This window comes from Pogona vitticeps, chromosome 4, assembly GCF_051106095.1.
Source record: "Pogona vitticeps strain Pit_001003342236 chromosome 4, PviZW2.1, whole genome shotgun sequence".
Taxonomy (NCBI): Eukaryota; Metazoa; Chordata; class Lepidosauria; order Squamata; family Agamidae; genus Pogona; species Pogona vitticeps.
This window is the reverse complement of record NC_135786.1, coordinates 224937926-224959037: the sequence shown is the minus strand read 5'-3', so window position 1 is coordinate 224959037 and position 21112 is coordinate 224937926. Positions and strand designations below refer to the sequence as shown.

Sequence of the window (21112 nt, the reverse complement as noted above, 5' to 3'; positions counted from 1 at the left end):
CTTAAAGAAATAACTCTTATCATGGTCACACCCTTTTGGTAACCTGCTCTCCCCTCACCCCAGTTAAATATGTCAGATCTTCACTTCCAGTACAAAACAGAAATCAACACGTTTATTGGGTAGGATTACCGGCCAACACTGCAATGTTAATTATGCTGGTCTTATCTCCCAAATATATATAGCAGGACTTCCATAGTGGAGGAAGGGAGAGGGTTGTTGATTTTTCTTTTCTTTTCTTTTGCTTTGTTTTTGCTGGTGCTTTTTAGAAAAGCTACATGTTCCCGTGGAGCACCTCCCCATTCACGCTTAATATATAACAGGGAAGTCTGCAGTTCCTAATAAGTAAAATAAAATAACGAAATAAGGTTCCCAAATGGTACAGGCATTGGGGAAAGAGAGGAGGGGGTCTCCACCATTTAACAGGTGGTTGCTAAACTTTTTAATCAGTTTCAATATTGCTTTATATTCAATTGTGCTTTAATATGATAATTTGCTTGTGTTTGAATATTATAACCTATTATATTTTTATTTGTGCCTGTTTAATTAAAAAAAATTCTAAAAAGGTTTAAATCCCTGTTTGGGGAGCGATGTAGGACATACATCAAATAAATAAGTAATGATGTGTAATATGTCAACAGTAGAAAAGCAGTAATAAGGAATACACTTTGGATCCCATGCAATGAGCAAGTAACCAATTACACCGCCATTACACTGTGAAAACTCCATTGAAGAAAGGGCCAGAAAGGTCTTCCGGATGCCTTCCTGTTAATTTTTTCGTGGGGCTCTTGAAGTCACCTTCAGAATACATTCTTAATTCAAAACCACAGATTGATGTAAGAAATGAGGCACTCTTTGATATTCAATCTGCCTTTGAAGTAAATAGTATGTGTGTACTATTTGCTTCAATTTACTATTTAATTTCCTCCTTTTAATTTCAGGAAGAGGAGCACACATGGGCAATCTTTCATCATTTGGGACACACAGGAAATCAGTTAGAAAGAAAAGAAGATTGAACATGGACAGCTTTCATCCCATTAAAGAGGGGCTTGTTGTTATGAACGAATGCACTCTATAATCCCTCTAATGTGTGGCATTATCACTTTCATCTGCCGCCATGTTCCATTAGCGCTGAAAATAAATCAAATGTCTTTAAATTTGCACCATAGCTATTCCTGCTGTTTCATCCTAATAATGGAAAGCAGAGCAGCCTCAGATACCAAATGAATTAAGCTGTACAAAAATGATGCCAGCTATGTGTATGTATCAAGCTGATTCAAGATTGATTCTCGCTACCAGTGAAGCTGCGAATGCGACTCAAGAGCCACTGATGACACACACACAAGTGTTTCTGCACCAACAAACTGAGTATACAGTGGTGCCTTGCAAGACTAAAGTAATTCGTTCCGCGAGTAGCGCTCCCTTGTGAAATTTTGTCTTGAGAAAAGCGGTTTCCCATAGGAATGCATTGCAATGCATTCTTTTGGGAACCTCGCAAGACGAATGAATTATTTTCGTCTCACGAGGCATCGGTCTTGGGGGGACAAAATCGTCTTGCGAAGCATGGCCATGGAAGAAGTTGTCTTACGAGGCACCACAGCGATTGCAAAAAACATTCATCTTGCGGGTTTTTCGTCCCGCAAGGCGTTCGTCTTGTGAGGCACCACTGTACTTCATTTTGCGCGGACTAACAGTCTGCCACATTCCAGTCACATTGGATTGGTGATCTGAGGGCCCAGGTTGGGAACGTTGCTTTTTTGGACTGCATCTCCTGCAGTCCCTCAGACAGCATGGGTGGCCATTGTGTCTGAGAAAAAAGAAGTATACCCCAGCTCTGTCTGAAGACCATGCTCAAAGTCAACACATGTTGAAGTCTACGTGCTGTGGCCTCCACAGGACTGCCTCCTTCCATATCACAAATGTTCTGACATCAACATGAACAGCAGCTACCATGCTCCCGCCAATTGTGAAGACTGATACACCTTCTGCTCCTAATGAAAACGTGGCTATCTGTGAACTGATGGTAAGCAGGCAGAACCTGAACATTTTTTTCAAGCTACACCCACTACCTGTTGTTTCAGTATTTGGGGGCTACTTTATTTTATCACCTTCAAAGTTTCAGCACAAGGAATGGCCCGGAATATTTTGCTGCCCGAGGTTATGTTGTCACCCCTCCACAACTAGGATACAAATTATGCTTGAAGAGTCACAAAGTGGCCAGAACCCTATTGCTAATTCATACTTGTGTAACGAGAATTGTATAAGTCTTAGTAGAAAGACTTAAACAATTCATTAACAAGGTGCTGGATGTGTTCTTGGCCACATATTTGGACTGGAAAATTTCCCTGTAAAATGTGGAAGCCCTGCAGATTATGAAGTAGAACAATTATCGATTTAGAATGTCTGAGATGGTCAAGTTTGCATTACAATAAGCATAGGACAAATGTCTCCTTTCTTCTGATCCAGACTAGGAAAAGACAGTGGCTCCAACGGCCATTTGAATGGTTACTGAGAAGCAATCAACACTCTAATGCAATGTATTTGTTGCCAAATTAAACCACCTCACACTTTATAAACAAAGGGATAACATCTTCTGTTTGCATTGGGATATTAACACATTTATAAACATGAGGATTCAATGCAAATATTCAATTCCCTCTGTTCACTCTGAATGGGTACAATTCTGCAACACTGAGGTGACATGGGGGTCTCCGATTTTTAGCATGCAGATCTGAATGACTAACAGCTTTGTCCGCACTGTTTTAGAGACATAATTTAAAGAATATGTCTTATATGTTCAGTTTTTCAATATAAACACGTGACAGGGGGAGGGGAATACAACAGGGAAAAAGAAGGAACGTCAGCAGAATAAATCCTACACAAACAAATCACTGATCTTGTACCGATCTTACCCGATTTGGGGTTACTCAGTACTGGGGGGCTGCTGCTGAGTGTTGGGCTGCTGCTAAAGTACCCACTGCTCCCACAGCTGCTCATGCTACTCCGTCTGACCGCCGAGATGATTTTTATCTCCTTGGTGGGGCTCACTGTCCAAAGCAAACCGGGGGGGGGAGGGGGGAAATACACATAAAAAAGGAACATTATTCTTGACTCTATTGCAACTTTCCCCATTTTAAAGGAAGAGAAGCAATTCTAGGAGTTGTGGTTTAAAAAGTAACTTTCTCAAGTTCTGTCTTTTCAACAATTCATCACCAATTTTCACCTTATCAAGCAAATCTTCTTAAGAGATCCCACTGGATTATGTAACTATGACTATCCTCACTAGGACTTCCATATGCCCAGAGACTCAGGAGCCAGAATCCTAATAGTGTTCATGCAAGGTCTGCATAACTTCACTGCAGCTAATTGTGGCTAATTGACAAGCTGCCAGGACACGTCTTGGTGGTGCAACCTGACTGATGACTAGACAAGTGACCAAGACATGCTCTGGCATTTCCTCAGTTAGCCGCAGTTAGATGGGGAAAGTTACACAACCCGTACACAAACAGCAATAGAGTCAAAACTAGACAATTGCATTTCCTCAAAGTGCTAAAAGCTGAAAGCACTTTAATATTCCCATGACATGATTCCTTCTGCTAGTCATGCCTGAATGCAGATGAAGCCCATGTTTCTTTCTCAGTGACCAATGACAAAACAAAGCAAGCCACAGGACAGACAAAAAGCCCATGCTATGAAAATAAAACGTCTTTCAACATTTAAGGAATTCCCATCTCTAATGATGTTCTGTCTGTATAATTGAGTATAACCCTTAGGGAGACAATGGAAGTCTTTAGCTCTATATTATATATATATATATACCTGAGAGGAAACTGGTATGTTTTTTGTTGTCATGATTTTGCTTGCGTAGGCAAAAGGGGCTGTCATGACTCTCTGGTATCAAGCGAGACTTTTCAGTGAGCAGCTCCATCAACCTCCTTCTGCGGCGGAAATTCATTCGGAACTGGTACAGCAAATTGCTGTCTACAAAATGGTGTTTGTTGGATACTAGGGAGATAGCAGAGAGGGAGAGGGAGGGAGAGAAAGAAGGAGAAAGAGACGGAAATGCCTCATTTTAGTAGGACATAAAATTCAGGAAAGAATGAGTTTTTTTGGGGGGGATGGGGGAATTAACTTTAGCAGTAGCTACAAGTTCCCCTATTTGTTGTACAATCCCTGTGGGCACCACATGGAGATTCACCACCTTACTGGTTTTCCTAGTCAGCGAGAGATGGAAAGTTTTTAAAGCAACAATGGCAATCTCATTAAGCTGCTGATATTGGCACTGACGAAAAAGAGAAGGTCTACTATACCCAGATATTTCGTTCACAAAGCACACTGAGCTTTAACAAAATAACTGAACCCAGGGGACAGATCTTTTGCACAGAAATGCAAACAAGGTTATAGAGATGTTTCATTGTTCAGTGCAAATAGAAACCCTACCTAAGAGAGAGAGAAAGAAAGAGAAAGAAAATGTCCAGACATGGTTTCCTTATTTTTTTAAATCTCTGACTTCCCCTCTGCCAGATTAGCATGACAATAAGGAATTTGAAAGCCTCGTTATCACCTCATTCACATTTAGGGCAAAGAGAGTTTCACAATTTTCCTGGCCCTTCAGCAGATAACATCAAAGCTCTGTTAGTATGAAAATCATTCCAGAGCGGTATTTGCTACATCAGTGACCTTAGAGCAAGTCTGATAAGTCAGGATAGTCCTTGATATACTACTTGCCTTCTTTTACAGTTTTTCCCTACTCCTCACACTCTGAAGGTCCTGAGGAATTGCAGTTTCAGACCAGGTGTGTTCCCGAGCCAGCTATTTCTGAAAAGGTGCTGTGCCAAGCTTGAGAAAGTACCTGATGCCAAGAAGAATGTTCCCTTTACAATATATATCGTGCAAGCCCTTTTATACAACATGCACTGATACTGAAAACAAATACTGTACCAGGTTCTCTTCAGAAGCAATTACATTGCCAATCAAAATGTGTATGCTAATTACCAAGGGTAAACAGTTTGCAAAAGCCATAATCTCTGCCTGTCTTAAAACAGGGCGTGTCACTGGGGGTTGAAAGGACTGACTCCAGGCTTCTAGAATTTAGTTTGTTTTCTGTTAGAATCTGAAGGTTCTACTACATGGCATGGAAAGGAAGACTTCAGCATAGGCTACTACTGACAGCAACAGAAAAAAGCCAGAAGAATTTGACGTGTGGATTTATTGCCGAATACTAAGAATTTCTTGGACTGAGAGAGCAGCCAACGAAGATGTACTATGGTGAATGAATAAAGATGAAGAAATCATACACTTTATAAAATACACTAAGCTAGTCTATTTAATCATGTAACGAGACCTGAAGAGTACAGGTAATTACAGTTGATCATCCAAAATAAAATAAGCGGGGAGGGAGGAGCTCACAAAGAAAACGAATGACTTCTGAAAATCCTTGCAGACTTGCTTGGATGCAACATTCCATGATTATTTACAGTTGCCGTATCCAAAATCAAGAATAATCATGGTGATGTTCAGCAGCTAGTAAGAGAGAAATGAGAAAAATATGGAGGAGAGCCACTGGCTGGAACTGGATTGAAAATTTTAGCTGGTGGGCATAACCCCAAGAATGTCCCTGAGTACATGCTAATCCTTCAGAGATATATCTTCAGCCAACCTGCCTTGGGAGACAATTAGGATAAACTTTCATTTCCTAAAATCAGTGTAATAAACGGTAAAGAGAAATATGCTAGATCCTCCAGAACTATTATATTTCTCTCTCACACACACAAATACTGTACACATATATTACAAAAAAAAAAAAGAATAATGTGCTTCAACTATAAGGGTAAGATCTCTTTATGTTGAATGTCAACATGGAGGAGTACTGGTATTCACACAGGAATGCTGAAAATCCTGGATGAATTTTGTGACTGTGTCCAAAGACAGATATCTGTTTCTCTCTAACTGGTGTGAACCAAGGACACATAAGGTTACTGTGAACATTCATCTGTGCTTATCTAGTTTAGGATAATTCATAAACTTTTGAAGATACCTTTAGGGGAATTATTACATGGAATTTCCTGTGACATCATTTCTGCATACAGAAGAGACAGAAAAACCAGAAGCAACATATTCTATAATAACTACACAAGGTGGATTGTGGCACCCAATGAGTTTAATTCCTCATTCATCTGTGAATGTGCAGGCTAGTAGGAATCTGTATGGATTAGAATCTGGATGCAGAATTTGGAAGAATATTTATTAAAAGAAACTCATTGAATTACTTATTAAGTCCTTTGTTCCATGTTTCTCATTACTGTCATTGTTGCTTCAGTTGTATAAGCAATCTGTTGAGCTAAGCATTATTAACATTTGGTGTTTTGTTACCAGCAGACCAGAAAAATGAAGGTAAAATAAATACTCTCTGGTTCCTTTTAGTGTCCTGTTCTGATATTGCATCTTGCAAATACTAAAATACAAAATATAAAATCCTTGAAACTGATAATGGAAAAAAAGTGGGAAAATTCATGTCAAAATACCTCTTTAAGGGGCACTTAAGGACTCGAAGTAAACTTGGGAAGTAACTAGAAAATACTACTTGTTTTGTTGTTGTTGTTTAGTCGTTAAGTCGTGTCCGACTCTTTGTGAGCCGATGGACCAGAGCACGCCAGGCCCTCCTGTCTTCCACTGCCTCCCGGAGTTGGGTCAAGTTCATGTTGGTTGCTTCGATGACACTGTCCAACCATCTCGTTCTCTGTCGTCCCCTTCTCCTCTTGCCATCACACTTTCCCAACATCAGGGGCTTTTTGAGGGAGTCTCCTCTTCTCATGAGATGACCAAAGTATGGGAGTCTCAGCTTCAGGATCTGTCCTTCCAGTGAGCACTCAGGGTGGATTTCTTTCAGAATGGATAGGTTTGTTCTCCTTGCAGTCCAGGGGACTCTCAAGAGTCCCCTCCAGCACCACAATTCAAATGCATCAATTCTTCGGCGGTCAGCCTTCTTTATGGTCCAGCTCTCACTTCCATACATCACTACAGGAAAAACCATAGCTTTGACTATTCGGACTTTTGTTGGCAAGGTGATGTCTCTGCTTTTAAAGATGCTGTCAAGGTTTGTCATCGCTTTCCTCCCAAGAAGCAGGCGTCTTTTGATTTCTTGGCTGCTGTCTCCATCTGCAGGGATCATGGAGCCCAAGAAAGTAAAATCTGTCACTGCCTACATATCTTCCCCTTCTATTTGCCAGGAGATGATGGGGCCAGTGGCTGTGATCTTAGCTTTTTGATATTGAGCTTCAGACCGTTTTTTGCACTCTCCTCTTTCACCCTCATTAAGAGGTTCTTTAATTCCTCCACACTTTCTGCCATCAGAGTGGCATCATCTGCATATCTGAGGCTGTTGATATTTCTTCTGGCAATCTCAATTCTGGCTTGGGATTCATCCAGTCCAGCCTTTCGCATGATGTATTCTGCATATAAGTTAAATAAGCAGGGAGACAATATACAGCATTGCCGTACTCCTTTCCCAATTTTGAACCAATCAGTTGTTCCATATCCAGTTTTAAATATTGCTTCCTGTCCCATGTATAGGTTCCTCAGGAGATAGATGAGGTGGTCAGGCACTCCCATTTCTTTAAGAACTTGCCATAGTTTGTTGTGGTCCATGCAGTAAAACTACTTGTTTTACTTAAATGTAAATTTTTCACTACTTCTGCTATTTTTACTGAAATGTTATCACTATTTGTTACGCTGCTTGTTACCCACAAGTAACTAGTGATAGGTAACTATGTTATTTACCTTGCAACCTCTCCAAGGCCATATCAGCATATCTGACTGTTTAAGACCTGAACTGGATATGCCAAGGGTGCACTGCAGTGAAATCTAGGTCAATTGCTACATTCTCCGCCATTTGCTACTGAAATTGGCACAAACCTTTATAGTTATTAAAAAGCTTCTGAGAAGCGAAGATCACTCGGTCTTACAGTACAATATTTCAGCTTTCTGGTCTGCTTCAGAGCCAGCATGATTGGCTCTTTGCACCAGATGCACTTTCCAATTCCCCTCAAGGCCTTCATTAAGCTGAAGAGTTTTGAAATTAAAATTACAGAGGATGTTACATTTCATAGCAATTCATTTCCTGGTTCCAAGATTCTAATTACACTACGTACGGTGTTTGATTTTCATTATACAGAGAGTACAGTAGGTGATCTCAGCATTTTGAATATATGCAATAATAACTGCAGGATGGGAGAGGGGGCAGAAAACAGAGTTTCAGTTGTGCCAAGAGAGCCTGTAGTTCAGTGGCAAAAATATACTTGGCATGAAAAGGTTCCGGTCCAGTCCCATTTAAAAGGATTGGGCAAGCAGTGACTAGAAGTGCCTCAAGATTGAGTCCTTGACCAACGAGGCACCTAGACAGACATAGAAAGCGTAATGACATTATTTCTGTTCGCAACCACTTTAACAGTCCTGGCTGCATCCTAACAAGTCTCGGGATCTCCAATTTGCTGAAGTGCTTAGAATTTCATACTAGAGAATCACAATCCTGAGGAACATTCTCTAGCAAAACTACAAATCCCAGATTTTCTTTAAATGGTGCTATAGTCATTAAACTGGTATGAAACTGACATAATTGTGCAGTGCAAAATATTTAGTCCACAGAGCTTGGGAAAAAAAATTATTTTTTGGACCACAGGGGACATGATGACAGGAGGGTTTTAGGAGTTGCAGTCCAAAACAGGAAGGTTTCCAAGCTCTGGTCTGACCTGATATAAGACATCTTCCCATATTCATAAGGTTGAAAGCCCTTACTAGTAGTAGTCCGGTCAGAGTAAACTACTTCTAATATCTTCATCATCATTGTCATCATCAAAATAACAGAACTTAAAGGCGTCCTGATCTAAGGATCCTGCTTCTGCACGTTTTAGAAGATCTGGAATCCCAGAAGACAAGGATAATTTGAATGAAGTGGTCATAAGGTAAAGGTAAAGGTTCCCCTTGACAATTTTTGTCCAGTCGTGTTCGACTCTAGGGGGCAGTACTCATCCCCGTTTCCAAGCCATAGAGCCAGCGTTTTGTTCAAAGATAATCTTCCGTGGTCACATGGCCAGTGCCACTTAGACATGGAACGCTGTTACCTTCCCACCGAGGTGGTCCCTATTAATCTACTCGCATTTGCATGCTTTTGAACTGCTAGGTTGGCGGGAGCTGGGACAAGCGACGGGAGCTCATGCCATCGCGTGGATTCGATCTTACGACTGCTTGGTCTTCTGACCCTGCAGCACAGGCTTCTGCGGTTTAGCCCACAGTGGTCATACAACAATGAAAATTTAATCTTTGTGTGCCGTCAAGTCAATTCTAACTTCTGGCAACTCTTTCCAGGGTTTTCTATGTAGAGTATAAAGCTTGCCCATGGCCAGACAGGCTGGCTCTCCTCCAGGAGACACAGTGGGGAATTGAACCCCCAACCGCTGGCTCCATAGCCAGATGCCTAAGCCAGTGAGCTATCCAAGCAGCTATACAATAATTACATGCTGTCAAGTCAATTCTAACCTATGGTAATCCCTTCCAGGCTTCTCTAGGTACAAAAGACTCAGAAGAGGTTTACCAGTCTCTGCTTCTGGTGGTGTTCTGAGACTGTGCAGCTTGCCCAAGGATGCATAGCTGGCAGGACTTATTACAGAGTAATAATTACCACATGACTTAACCCATCATCCATATACGTTCTGGGTGATCTTCACTGGCTCCTCTCCTGGGAGGCCCAATCAGACTTCAGACATCAGCCCCTCTGTCTCCATAACCAGATGCTCCATCTCAATGAACTATATAATCTTATTAAGTCTGAATAAATAAGACCTCCATTTTGGTATGATGTTTATAGTGATGGGCTTACTTGCAATAGCTTTTGGGCTTTTCTTACTATAAAATATCCCACTTTTAACAGTGTAGAAATATTCTAATCATGATATTTATGGAACACCTTGGACGTGCACAGGGGAAAGCGCCAGGGAGCAATTCATCCCCGAGACGCCGTAGCTCTATGTATGCCTCCTAACCAAGATTCATCTCCCTTCACCCCCAAACATATAGAATATAAGTGCCTCTATAAAGAGCCTGGGAATCTCAGCCATCAAATGTTATCTACCAAATATCTTCTAGGTTGTGTGTGAAAAAGCTGCATACTGATTTGTCAGCCTAATTTGCAAACACAGGATATACCTTGTTTCCCCGAAAATAAGACCTAACCTGAAAATAAGCCCTAGTATGATTTTTCAGGATGTCCGTAATATAAGCCCTACCCCCAAAATAAGCCCCAGTTAAGGGAAACCCTGCCCTCCACCCTTGGGCAGCAACCAGAAGAAGATGGCATGACTGTATTTGAATAAATGTAGATTGTTGTACATGAAAAAAACCCCATCCCCTGAAAATAAGCCCTAATGCATTTTTGGAGCAAAAATTAATATAAGACCCTATCTTATTTTCGGGGAAACACGGTAGCACATTATTTGCACATACGGTATATGCATGAACTCCTGCACTTGTGTGTATAAAGATTCCCCTTGACCTTTAGTCCAGTCATGTCCGACTCTAGGGGGTGCTACTCATCCCCGTCTCCAAGCCGTAGAGCCAGCATTTGTCTGAAGACACTTTCTGTGGTCATGTGGCCAGCATGACTAGACACGGAACGCCGTTACCTTCCCACCATGGTGGTACCTATTTATCTACTCGCATTTACATGCTTTCGAATGGCTAGGTTGGCAGGAGCTGGGACAAGTGACGGGAGCTCACTCCGTTACATGGATTCGATCTTACAATTGCTGGTCTTCTAACCTTGCAGCACAGAGGCTTCTGCGGTTTAACCCACAACACCACCACCTCCCCCACTTGTGTGTATACATTAGAATAATAAAAGAAACTGAGGATTTCAAACTAGGAAGAAGCATCTCTTTTGCCCTACACTCTCCAGACACTCCCACGAGCTGTGGCTATATTATTTTCAAACTTGGTCTGAAACAATAAATGTCTGAATCACATTCATTTTCTTCCTCTTCACGGATTGTTTAAAAAAGCTTTCAAGGAAAACATCACATTAAATGGGTCATCATTAATGGAAAATACTGCAGCTGTTTGATGCTGTACGTTTCTTGTTTTGTCCATCAGGTTTGTGAACGTTCTAACAACGCACAATTGGTCACGATTACATACTAATGTTTATTTATCTACTTATTCATTGCACATATAAATTGTAGAAGAACACATATTGAGAACTCAGGGCTTAGTTTTTTTAACCCCACATGAAATGTACGTCTCTGATTCTTCACACACAACAATTGTATCATTCACTTCCTGCTAAATACACCAGCAGGAGGAGATTTCACTTCCAATTTTCCTTCTAGCTGAGCATAAATACCACACAACGGAAAACAGATGATATGGCAGAAAACTTTTCCCTATTTCTTTAGAAGACTTTCTAGTCTTCAGACCTCATCTGGCATCTGCAAATATGCTTCAGGAATAATGGCAGCAGCTGAGTAGTCTTTGCTCCATCTGATGTTTATAATCCAGACATTCCATTAACAGTGTTCCTCTGGATCAAAGCCAGTGCTGAAAATCACATCCCACTGTCCTAACATTTCATTCGGCTTTAATGTAGAGCTTGGAAATCTTCTTTTCTTCCACGACTCCCAGAATCCTCCATGGCCCTGCTGTCTCAGGGATTCTGGGAGCCGTCGTCCAAAAGTGGGATGTTTTCAAGCTCTCTTTTAATGTTCCCTAGAAAATGGGTTGTGCAGATGGGAGTCCACTTGACTGCCATGTCCCACCCTAGCGGTGCCTCTGCATGGACCCTGATTCACACAGTTTCCTATATATAAAAACACTACAACTCTGAAGACTGGTGTTGCAAGGAAAACAAAATGAGATCACAGCCACTGACTGTCCGAATCAGGGAGACAATGCTGAGGGTGGGAAAACAGATTAAGCTTTTTAATAACCTGCTGTTCCAAGCTCTGGAGAAGATGGGGTTCTGGAGGAAGAAACATCTTTTTGCCTTGGACATTAACTACTGCTAGAATTCAATTGACTGGACCCTGCTGTCAGATCTATGGCTGTAAACTAGGTTAGAAATTGTTTAAGAAATAAATCCTCTAAATTACTTGGTCCCTAGCAAATTAGCCCTGAAGAAATGGGTCCCTCAACAGAATAAACCTTTGGATCAAACAACACATGATAAAATAGGTACTTGCATTATGAGATCGTTTGCCTCTAGTCCGAAACCGAGCCGGCGTCTTACCATGCTGCATGATTCCATGTTCCAGCAGCCGACGCCCAAGTTGTTCAGCCTCAGACCTTGTGGTGGCCTCTCCTTCCTGGATCAACCAATCAATCAACTGAGACGCCATGAAAGTACGTTCATATTTTATTCCTTCCTCTTCTCTAGCTTGTAAAAGTGCATTTTCAGTATTCATTAGCCTGCAATGAAAGAAGAGATGACAAAGGGAAAGCAGTAACTTGCTAGTTAAATGCAGAAAAAAAACACTTTAGGTTCTAATCCAGTGTTTCTTCAACTTTGCCCAGGGAAGGACCAAATGCATATGCCAAACAAGTGAATCCATTAAGTTAAGACATAAAAGCACTGGGGGAAAAAAGATTACTAAAGCAATGTGCATGCTCTCCAGGATGAGCAGGGACCTCGACGTGTGTCAGAAGACATGTTCTGCATGTAAGTGTCCAAGCCATAGCACCATAGAAGAATTAACTACACATAGTTCTCCAATCTTGGTCTTCCCCCTCACAACTGGGCGAAGGGCATAAATGAATAGAAGACTACAGTGGTGCCCCGCATAGCGACAATAATCCGTTCTGGAAAAATCGTCGCTATGTGGATTCGTCGCTATGCGGAACAAAAAAGCCCATAGGAATGCATTAAAACACATTTAGTGCGTTCCTATGGGCAAAAAACTCACTGTTATGCAAAAATCCTCCATACGGCCGGCATTTTCACTGCCTGGTAAGCGAGGAATGGGCGCGAAAACACTGCGGGCAGCCATTTTTTTACCTGGAGGCCATTTTGGAACCGCCGATCAGCTGTTCTAAAAACATCGCTATGCGAAAATCGGTAAGCGAAACAGCTTACCGATCATCGCGAAGCGATGTTTTACCATTTAAAACATCGCAATGTGATCACAAAAACAATAGCAAAAAACCCATCGCTATGCAGATTCGTCGTTAAACAGGGCACCCGTTATGCGGGGCACCACTGTATGTAGTTGGTAAGAATATCCAAGTACTTGGTGTAGAGGATAGACTATTGGACCAGGACTCAGAAGGCCTGGGTGTGAATCCCTGCTCAGCCATGGAAACTCACTGGGGATGTGAAACTAGTAAAATCATTCCTTAAATATCTAACATACCTTGAAATTCCCAGTTAAGGTCACTATAAGTCAGTTCCTACATGAAGGCACATAACAATAATAACACACTTGATATAACAATGGTTCCTGGTTCAAAATCTTACACCAGACTTCAAAGTTCAAAATTACTTCCTCTAGACATTTTATATGGCTAACATTTCCCAGTAAAAAGCTGCATACATTCATAGAATCATAGAAAAGTGAAGCTGGAAGGGGCCTACAAGGCCATCAAGTCCAATCCCCTGCTCAATGCATGAATACAGTCAAAGTATATCTGCCAGGTGATTAAGTTTTTCTTGAATGCCTCCAGTATGGCAGCACTCACCAACTCCTGAGTTAACTGGTTCCACTATCATACTGCTCTAACAGTTAGGAAGTTTTTCCTGATATTCAACTGAAATCAGCCTATTGTTGCATGTCCTACACTCTGGGATGATTGGGAATAGATCTTACCCCTCCTCTGTATGACAGCCTTTCAAATATATGAAAAGTGCTATCATTCTATATGTGCTATCATTCTATATGTGCACCATCAATGATCAGACACAATGTATATGTGCATCCAAATATGCCCACCAGTGTGAGAAAAGGTGGTTGCATTTTGCTACATCATGGGAACTCTGCCCTCTCCAACTGGCTGGAATCCTATTGGTGTTTGCCTAAGCTTTGCATAACTTGCATCAGCTAATTGTGGCTAATGTTCTGGGAGGTAAGGAGGGATCTGACCTTAACAAGGAATGGAAAGGTGTTAATTGTATTTACAGCAGCCAAGTAATTGTAGAAGGTAGAGACGGACACATGTACCCACCGGCACTTTCTATGACATTCACATTTGTTCAAGCACAGGTTTCCATTAAGATGTTTATGTGGATTTTTTTAAAACTGCAGACAAAAAAAATGTAGGTGGTTCTGTGTACAGTGACCCCCATTAAGAATTGTACACAACTTTCTCTCAAGTATACACTTTGGTAGGTTGATTTGTCTGTGCTAAGGAAATATAAACAACTGAGAAAGAGGAGAAAATGTCATCTTCCTCATTCTCATACACGAGTTTCTAACAGAGAAATGCAAAACTTTTTAAAAATATGGGGAGCAAAAGATAAGTCCATTGCAGTTCATATGTTGGCTTGGGAAACTACGAATTAGATATAATTGCATTATAATGCCAATGAAATGAATTTCTCCAAGAATTCTACTAAAAAGTGACACGTAAATCCCATAAAAGTTATTAAAAAGTGTTTTCCCCCCATGGTCTGTGTTTTATTTTGGTAGGGTCACAGCCGAGCAATAGACACATCAACACCGGGGTAAATAGAGTTTAATCTTTAGCTATTCAAGCATGCATGATTTTGCCATGGCAACAGGGGAACCAAAGCAAGGCCCAGATTAGGGATTTTTCGTTCTGATTCAAGGCCAGTAAACAAATCAAGCCAGTAATTAAAACTACTAAGGATCTGCCTATCATTCTGAATAGTGTGGGGGGAGGAGAAGGGGCAAAATGCAAGCACTATAAAATAGACTACTGACCATTTTTATTCCATGGGCACCATCAGGAACATCTTATTCAATAAAAGCAGTCCTTCAATAAGCAGGTGAAGATTTTTCCCTTCAGGCAGGCTTTCCCTGAGTGACCGGCTGCCTGAGTGGGGTTTTCAAATGGATAGTTATACTTTACTGCTTTGAATGTGTTTTGGTGTTGCTTATGGGGTTTCTCTCTCTCTCTCTCTGTGGTATTTGTTTGATCCTTTTAAAAGTATTTTTGCACTCACTGTTGTGAATACCTCGGTTTATGAAATTAATGCGTTCTCCAGGATGTTACATAATGTGAAAAATTCATAAACCGAAACACGGATTGCCTTAGGAACGAGGTCTGCACTACAAACCTCTAGGTACAATACATCCTGGGGAAACTTGCTTCGTACTGAAAAAAACAAAACAAAACCAAGACATTATTTTCAATGGATTATCCTTCGTAAACCAAAAATTACGTTAACCAAGGCGATCATAAACCGAGGTACTGCTATATTGTCTTTTAATGATGTAAGCTACCTTGGGTCCTTTTAAGGAGAAAGGTGGGGTAAATTTGTATTCGCGAAGGCTTTCACGGCCGGGATCTAATGATTGTTGTGGGTTCTTCGGGCTTCTTGGCCGTGTTCTGAGGGTGGTTTTTCCTAACGTTTCACCAGTCTCTGTGGCCGGCATCTTCAGAGGACAGCAAACTGCCACAGAGACTGGCGAAACGTTAGGAAAAACCACCCTCAGAACACGGCCAAGAAGCCCGAAGAACCCACAACAACCGTGAGGTAAATTTATTTTAAACAAACAAACAGCAGATCTAGAGTGGCAATTCCAAAGTGAAAGGAGGGCAGGATTTTTATTTATTTATTTTATTTATTATTAGACTTATTACCCCGCCCCTCTAGACAACATCTACTCCTGTACTTGATCCTGACAAGGCTACCCACAGTGGCTATTGCCTGTTGTGAAAAGATACAGTCAGTACCAAAGTGTGTGTTTAATGTCATATGTAATTTGATTGTTCGTGTGTTGACATGCCTTACATTCAGGGTGTGTATGTGATGTGCTCTGAGTATTTATTTATTTATTTAATTTATACCCCGCCTATCTGGTCATTGCGACCACTCTAGGCGACCATAAAGACAGTCACGTTGTGTCTCCCCCAGCGTTAAGACACAGAGGCGGCTTCTTTCCCATCACAATAACGTTCCAACGTGATTTAGGTTTTTGTAAGAATGAAGAGGAACTGATCGTGCCATTTGGAAAAAGCCATGGACTGGTTTTGGGAACTGGCCACTGGGATGGAGTCCAAACCCAGTGGCCCCAACTATCTTGAAACAACCGTAATTTTATCTCTATGGTGGGATTCCCTCTTGGACTTCCTACAGCAGGGGTAGAACTCCTGCCTTATGTCAGACACTCTGGAGCATAACAGGATGGAGCTCTTAGAGGAAGGAAAGATATTTCTATTTGCTTCCCCCTTTCCCCTTTTTTGAAGGTGTGGGGTGTGTCTTTTTTTTTTGCTTGAGATAACATTTTTCTTCCCCTGCCTTATATTTTCCCTCCTCTGAACTATAAGGGGAGAGTCAGTGGGAGAGGAATAGCTTCAATTTCCACAGAGTCCACCCCTTTCTCATTAAATGGTGCTGAGAAGTCTCACTCTGAGACATTTATATGAGAAAGATTTTTTTTAAAAAAAATCTTTACTAACAATTGCTTGAAATTACAGACCAGTGAACGCTGCTTTCCTTACTGCACAACTGGTTGCCTTCAACCAAGGGAAAAGAGGGGAACGCCTACTCAGCAGAGAGATGGGCTTCTCTTTGAATGCAAAGGCTAGAAGGAACGAAGGGGCAGACAGCGCTGGACAGAAAGACATTCACTCCGAAGTTAAAAACACACACACCTCCAATAATTTTTGCAGAGTACGAAACGTTAGTCAACAATTCCCAGAATCTCCCAGCCAGCAAGCCAGCAACTGGGGGATTTGGGGAGCTGTATTCCAAACAAGTAATGTTTCTGAGCGATGTACATTTCCATGAGGGGGGAAAAATTGCAACTTGATGTGAAATGAGCCGGATGGTAGGATACTGAGAACAAACTGCGAACCAGACAGCCAGATTTCCACATCACCTCCCTGCTTTGGAACAGTTGCTGCAGGCGACATCCAGCTGGAAGCAACCCTCAGTTAATTCACACTGAATTAAACGAACTGCAATCATATTAATTCCGATGAATTAAATGAACACTGAGGTAATACCCATGTTTGCATTCCAAGCACAGAGATCATGCTTCTTTGCTGAAGAATTTGGCTGGTTCTGAAATGTATGGAGAAAACAATAATAGAATCCTCGCCTTCTATGAAAAAGGAGTGCCGTTGCTGCAAACTAATCAGAGTATAATAATTAACAAGCTATTTCTCATTAAACATACTGGAGTAGAGAGCTTCTGAAGAATCTAGCTGTATTTCCGGGCCAAGGCCCTTTTCCTCATTGCTTTTAGGCTGAATTCCAAGCTGGAACATTTCATTTCGACCACAGCCATTAAAACTGTGCAGCTCCCCACTATTTATGAAAAAAATAATAATTCTGTGGTATTACATTCGTGTACTGGAAGCACAGCATGACCTCCCATTTGCTGTGTCTTGGCATTCGGAAATGAAGAATAGATTGTTTTCCTGGCTACCATTAAATAAAACTGCAGGCAGGCAGGCAAGCAAACAAGCAAGCAAAGTGGATAGACTTGGACCTAAAGCTGACTCAAGATAGTTTGTTGCCTGAAGCAGAGCAGTCAATGGTTCCCCAACCCCCACTTACCCACCAAGTCAAGGTAAAGGTAAAGGTTCCCCTTGACGTTTTTAGTCCAGTCGTGTCCGACTCTAGGGGGCAGTGCTCATCCCGTTTTTCAAGCTGTAGAGCCAGCGCTTGTCCAAAGACAGTTTCCGTGGTCATGTGGCCAGCGCGACTAGACACGGAATGCTGTTACCTTCCCACCGAGGTGGTACCTATTTATCCACTTGCATTTTACATGCTTTTAAACTGCTAGGTTGGCAGGAGCTGGGACAAGCAATGGGAGCTCACTCCGACACGTGGATTCGATCTTACAATGGCTGGTCTTCTGACCTTGCAGCACAGAGGCTTCTGCGGTTTTACACGCAGCACATTGTTTGCAAAGCCAGACATGGTTTTAGTTTTTTCTTTTTCTTTTGTTTTGAATATGAATATCTCTCTCTGTCTTTGGGAGTAAAAATACATATGCAGTAAAGTGACAATAATGAACAAGTTAATTGTTGTTTCATGATACGCAAAACCTGCTATCTCAGAAAGCGGCTTCTGCACATCATGCAATCAATGGAAAATGATATGAATCTAACTGTCCCAATCTCAGAGCAATCCTGAAGCATTTCCAGCATATCAAGGGTTTTTTCTTTAGCTGAAGGAGCTGTTTAATTACCACAGGTGACCGGGTGAGTAGTCATTTGTTTAATTGTTTAATTTCTATCCCATTTCCCCCAATGACCTCAAGGCTATGCTCATGGATGACCACTCTCCCCAATTCTACCACAACTATGTGGAGTGTGTCAAAGTTTCCTCTCGTGAGAATCGGGCATTTCCAGCACTTAAGGAATTTCCTCTTCTCATTAAGTGCTCTTAGTTTGACCCTTAGAGCCAGAATGCTGCTTAGATATAATGGCATTTATGAATTAACTACCAAGAGGGTTAAGTACATACAATTGTAACAGCACCCATGGTTGAGCAGGGTTCAGCAGTGGAATGGGGGACTACTGAAAAACAAAACACCAGATCAAATAGCTGCTTCTCTAGCTCTTTGAACTTACAGCTAGAGACTCCCTGTTATCCTCATGATGTTTTTTTTAAAAAAACGATTTAATGTGGCCTGCAATAAAGCTGAAAGAGACTGGCGAAACGTTAGGAAGAAAAACCTTAAAAACACGGCCAAACAGCCCGGAAAACCCACAACAACCACTGAAAGAGTTTCTTATTGATTCTAGGCTTTTGGCTTTTTTTGTACTGATTTTCTCTGCAGGCAAGAATGAGAAATGAAAACAGGCCAGCCCTGGAGACGGGCATGTTTTTACGAGCACTGTCAGAGTGTTCAGCAACTATTACTGCCCAAGATGTAGATATAGATGTCTTGAACTGATTGGACAGCTGAGCGGTTTCGGTATCTGGCTGTGGAACCAGAGGTTGGCTTCTGCCTCCAGAAACAAGAGCCAGCCTGGGTGGCCTTGGGCAAGCTGCACAATCCTGGGATGCCTCCAGAAGGCAGGAATGGTAAACAACTTCAGAGCATTCTGTACCTGGAAAACTCTGGAAAGGGTTGCCATAAATCAGAATTGACTTGACAGCACGTGATGATGATGATTCATAGATATGTCTCAGGCAGTAATCTCTCTCTCTTTCTTGTACCATTATCACTTCTTGTCAGACAGGTTTTGCAGTTATTCAAAGCATTAGAAAAGTCTGCAAAATGTACTTGATAAGAGATGATAAAGGACTGGAGGTGGGGAGGAATACTGTGCATCAACAATGCTTCAGTTGAACCACTTTCAAGTCTTTAGGGCAGGGATAAGCAACTGAAGCCTTCCTTGGTTTTTTCCCCCCCTGCAACTTCAATTAGTCCTAGGCTGCATAGCAAATACTATGAAACTGCGGCAGTTGTACTTTGGGCACATCACGAGAAGACTATTAAAGACAATAATGCTGGGGAAAATAAAAGACCGGTAAGAGATGGATTGGTTCCATAAGGAAGCCACAATCTTGAGTTTGCAAGAACTGTGCAGGTCTGTTGAGGTCAGGCCATTTTGGAGATCGGTCATTCATAGGATCATCATAGACTAGAGATGACTTGATGGCGCATAACAACAGTGTAGCAGATAGTGAGAAAGAGTGGAAACTATCATTCAAAACCAATTGGAGAACCAAGGTTAGCCTTTCTTCCTTTAGAAAAAAACACACTTTAGGAATACACACACACATTGGATCTAAGTTATATTTCCCAAATGCTAATACATATAGCAATTTGTTCTGGACTTCTGTTCCATGTGCTCCTTTTAAGCCTTTTCCTCAATCCGCTTCCCAATACAGACTTAACATTTATATGGGAATAATATCAGCTGCAGACTATGAAAAAAAAAATCTCACCCAGTGATTTGCACCTTAAATAGGCTAATGTGCTTCTTGACATTTTATTTGCCCACTAATGTACCTGTTCACCTTTTGGTAAATGCTAGTAAATGGCACCACATGAATTTTTATTCATCGCTCCCTTGCCTGATAAGTCCATGTCACAACCAATCTCCCACAGCCTGAGCAAATTTTTTAAAAAACATATATTAAAAAAAAAGACATGAGCTATACTAAAAGATGGCTTAACTTTTCCATTAGTTGACCCACATAATCTGGTAGGATATTCAGTATTTCCACACAACCATCTGTTTCAAATATTGATTAAATGCACTCTCTGGAACTCTCTGGAGCCATCTCCCTCAACCTCTTTAACTAAATAATGATCTTGAGACTGAAGATGATGAGAATGAAGAGAAGTGTAATCAAAGACGAACACCTGAACGCAGTAACACTATTTTCCTAGCTATATGTAAATATAAGTCAAACAGTGGGACCTGCAACCAAATATTGTAGCATGAAGTGCTTCTGTTCTGTTCCATACCCTCTGCCTGGTTTCGTGGTTTCTTCTTCCTCCACAGTCCCTAATCTATGGTCATTAAGCACACTCAGTCCTTCTTGGGCAGTTTGATGAGAAAAGATCAGAAGCCAGCTGACTACTTTCTGGGCAGGCATGGACGGTGTAACAGATTTGCCAATAGTATCTACAAACAGTTAAGAAAGCTGACGGGGGAAAATTAAATTCATTTGAAATGTGGTGCTGGTGGAGTGCTTTGTGGAGACGCTGGACCACCAGGAAGATGAACAAGTAGGTCCTAGAGCAAATCAAGTCTGAACAATTTCTGGAGGTAAAAATGATGGAACTGACTTACTCTGGGCACAACATGAAAAGGTAGGATTCTCTGGGAAAAAAAACAATCATGCTGGAAAAAAGGGGAAGGCAAAAGAAGTTTCCACCAAGCTTGTGTGATACTTCCTTTTTGTTCATAAACAGAGCTATTTTGATCCTCTAAGGTTTGCTCAACAGAAATAAAGGGAGTGACAATAAATGATAAA

The 21112-nt window shown here is 41.4% G+C and overlaps 1 protein-coding gene and 1 long non-coding RNA gene across 3 annotated transcripts in view; one reads left to right on the top strand and one right to left on the bottom strand.

Annotated features, from left to right (window-relative positions):
* The window catches only part of DEPTOR (DEP domain containing MTOR interacting protein), a 60665-nt gene that overhangs the window by 14566 nt on the left and 24987 nt on the right, over positions 1-21112 (bottom strand). The window contains exons 5-7 of one of the 2 annotated variants that reach the window (XM_072999283.2): positions 12272-12450; positions 3817-4002; positions 2910-3044 (exon numbers count right to left, since the gene is read on the bottom strand). In XM_072999283.2, the coding sequence (XP_072855384.2) occupies positions 2910-3044; positions 3817-4002; positions 12272-12450 (500 nt within the window). The remainder of the gene's footprint in view (positions 1-2909; positions 3045-3816; positions 4003-12271; positions 12451-21112) is intronic. The other variant, XM_078391620.1, reaches the window with a different exon arrangement.
* Positions 14095-21090, top strand: LOC144588579 (uncharacterized). Its single transcript, XR_013544194.1, has 2 exons — positions 14095-15468; positions 15695-21090. It is a non-coding gene; the product is annotated as an uncharacterized LOC144588579 (long non-coding RNA).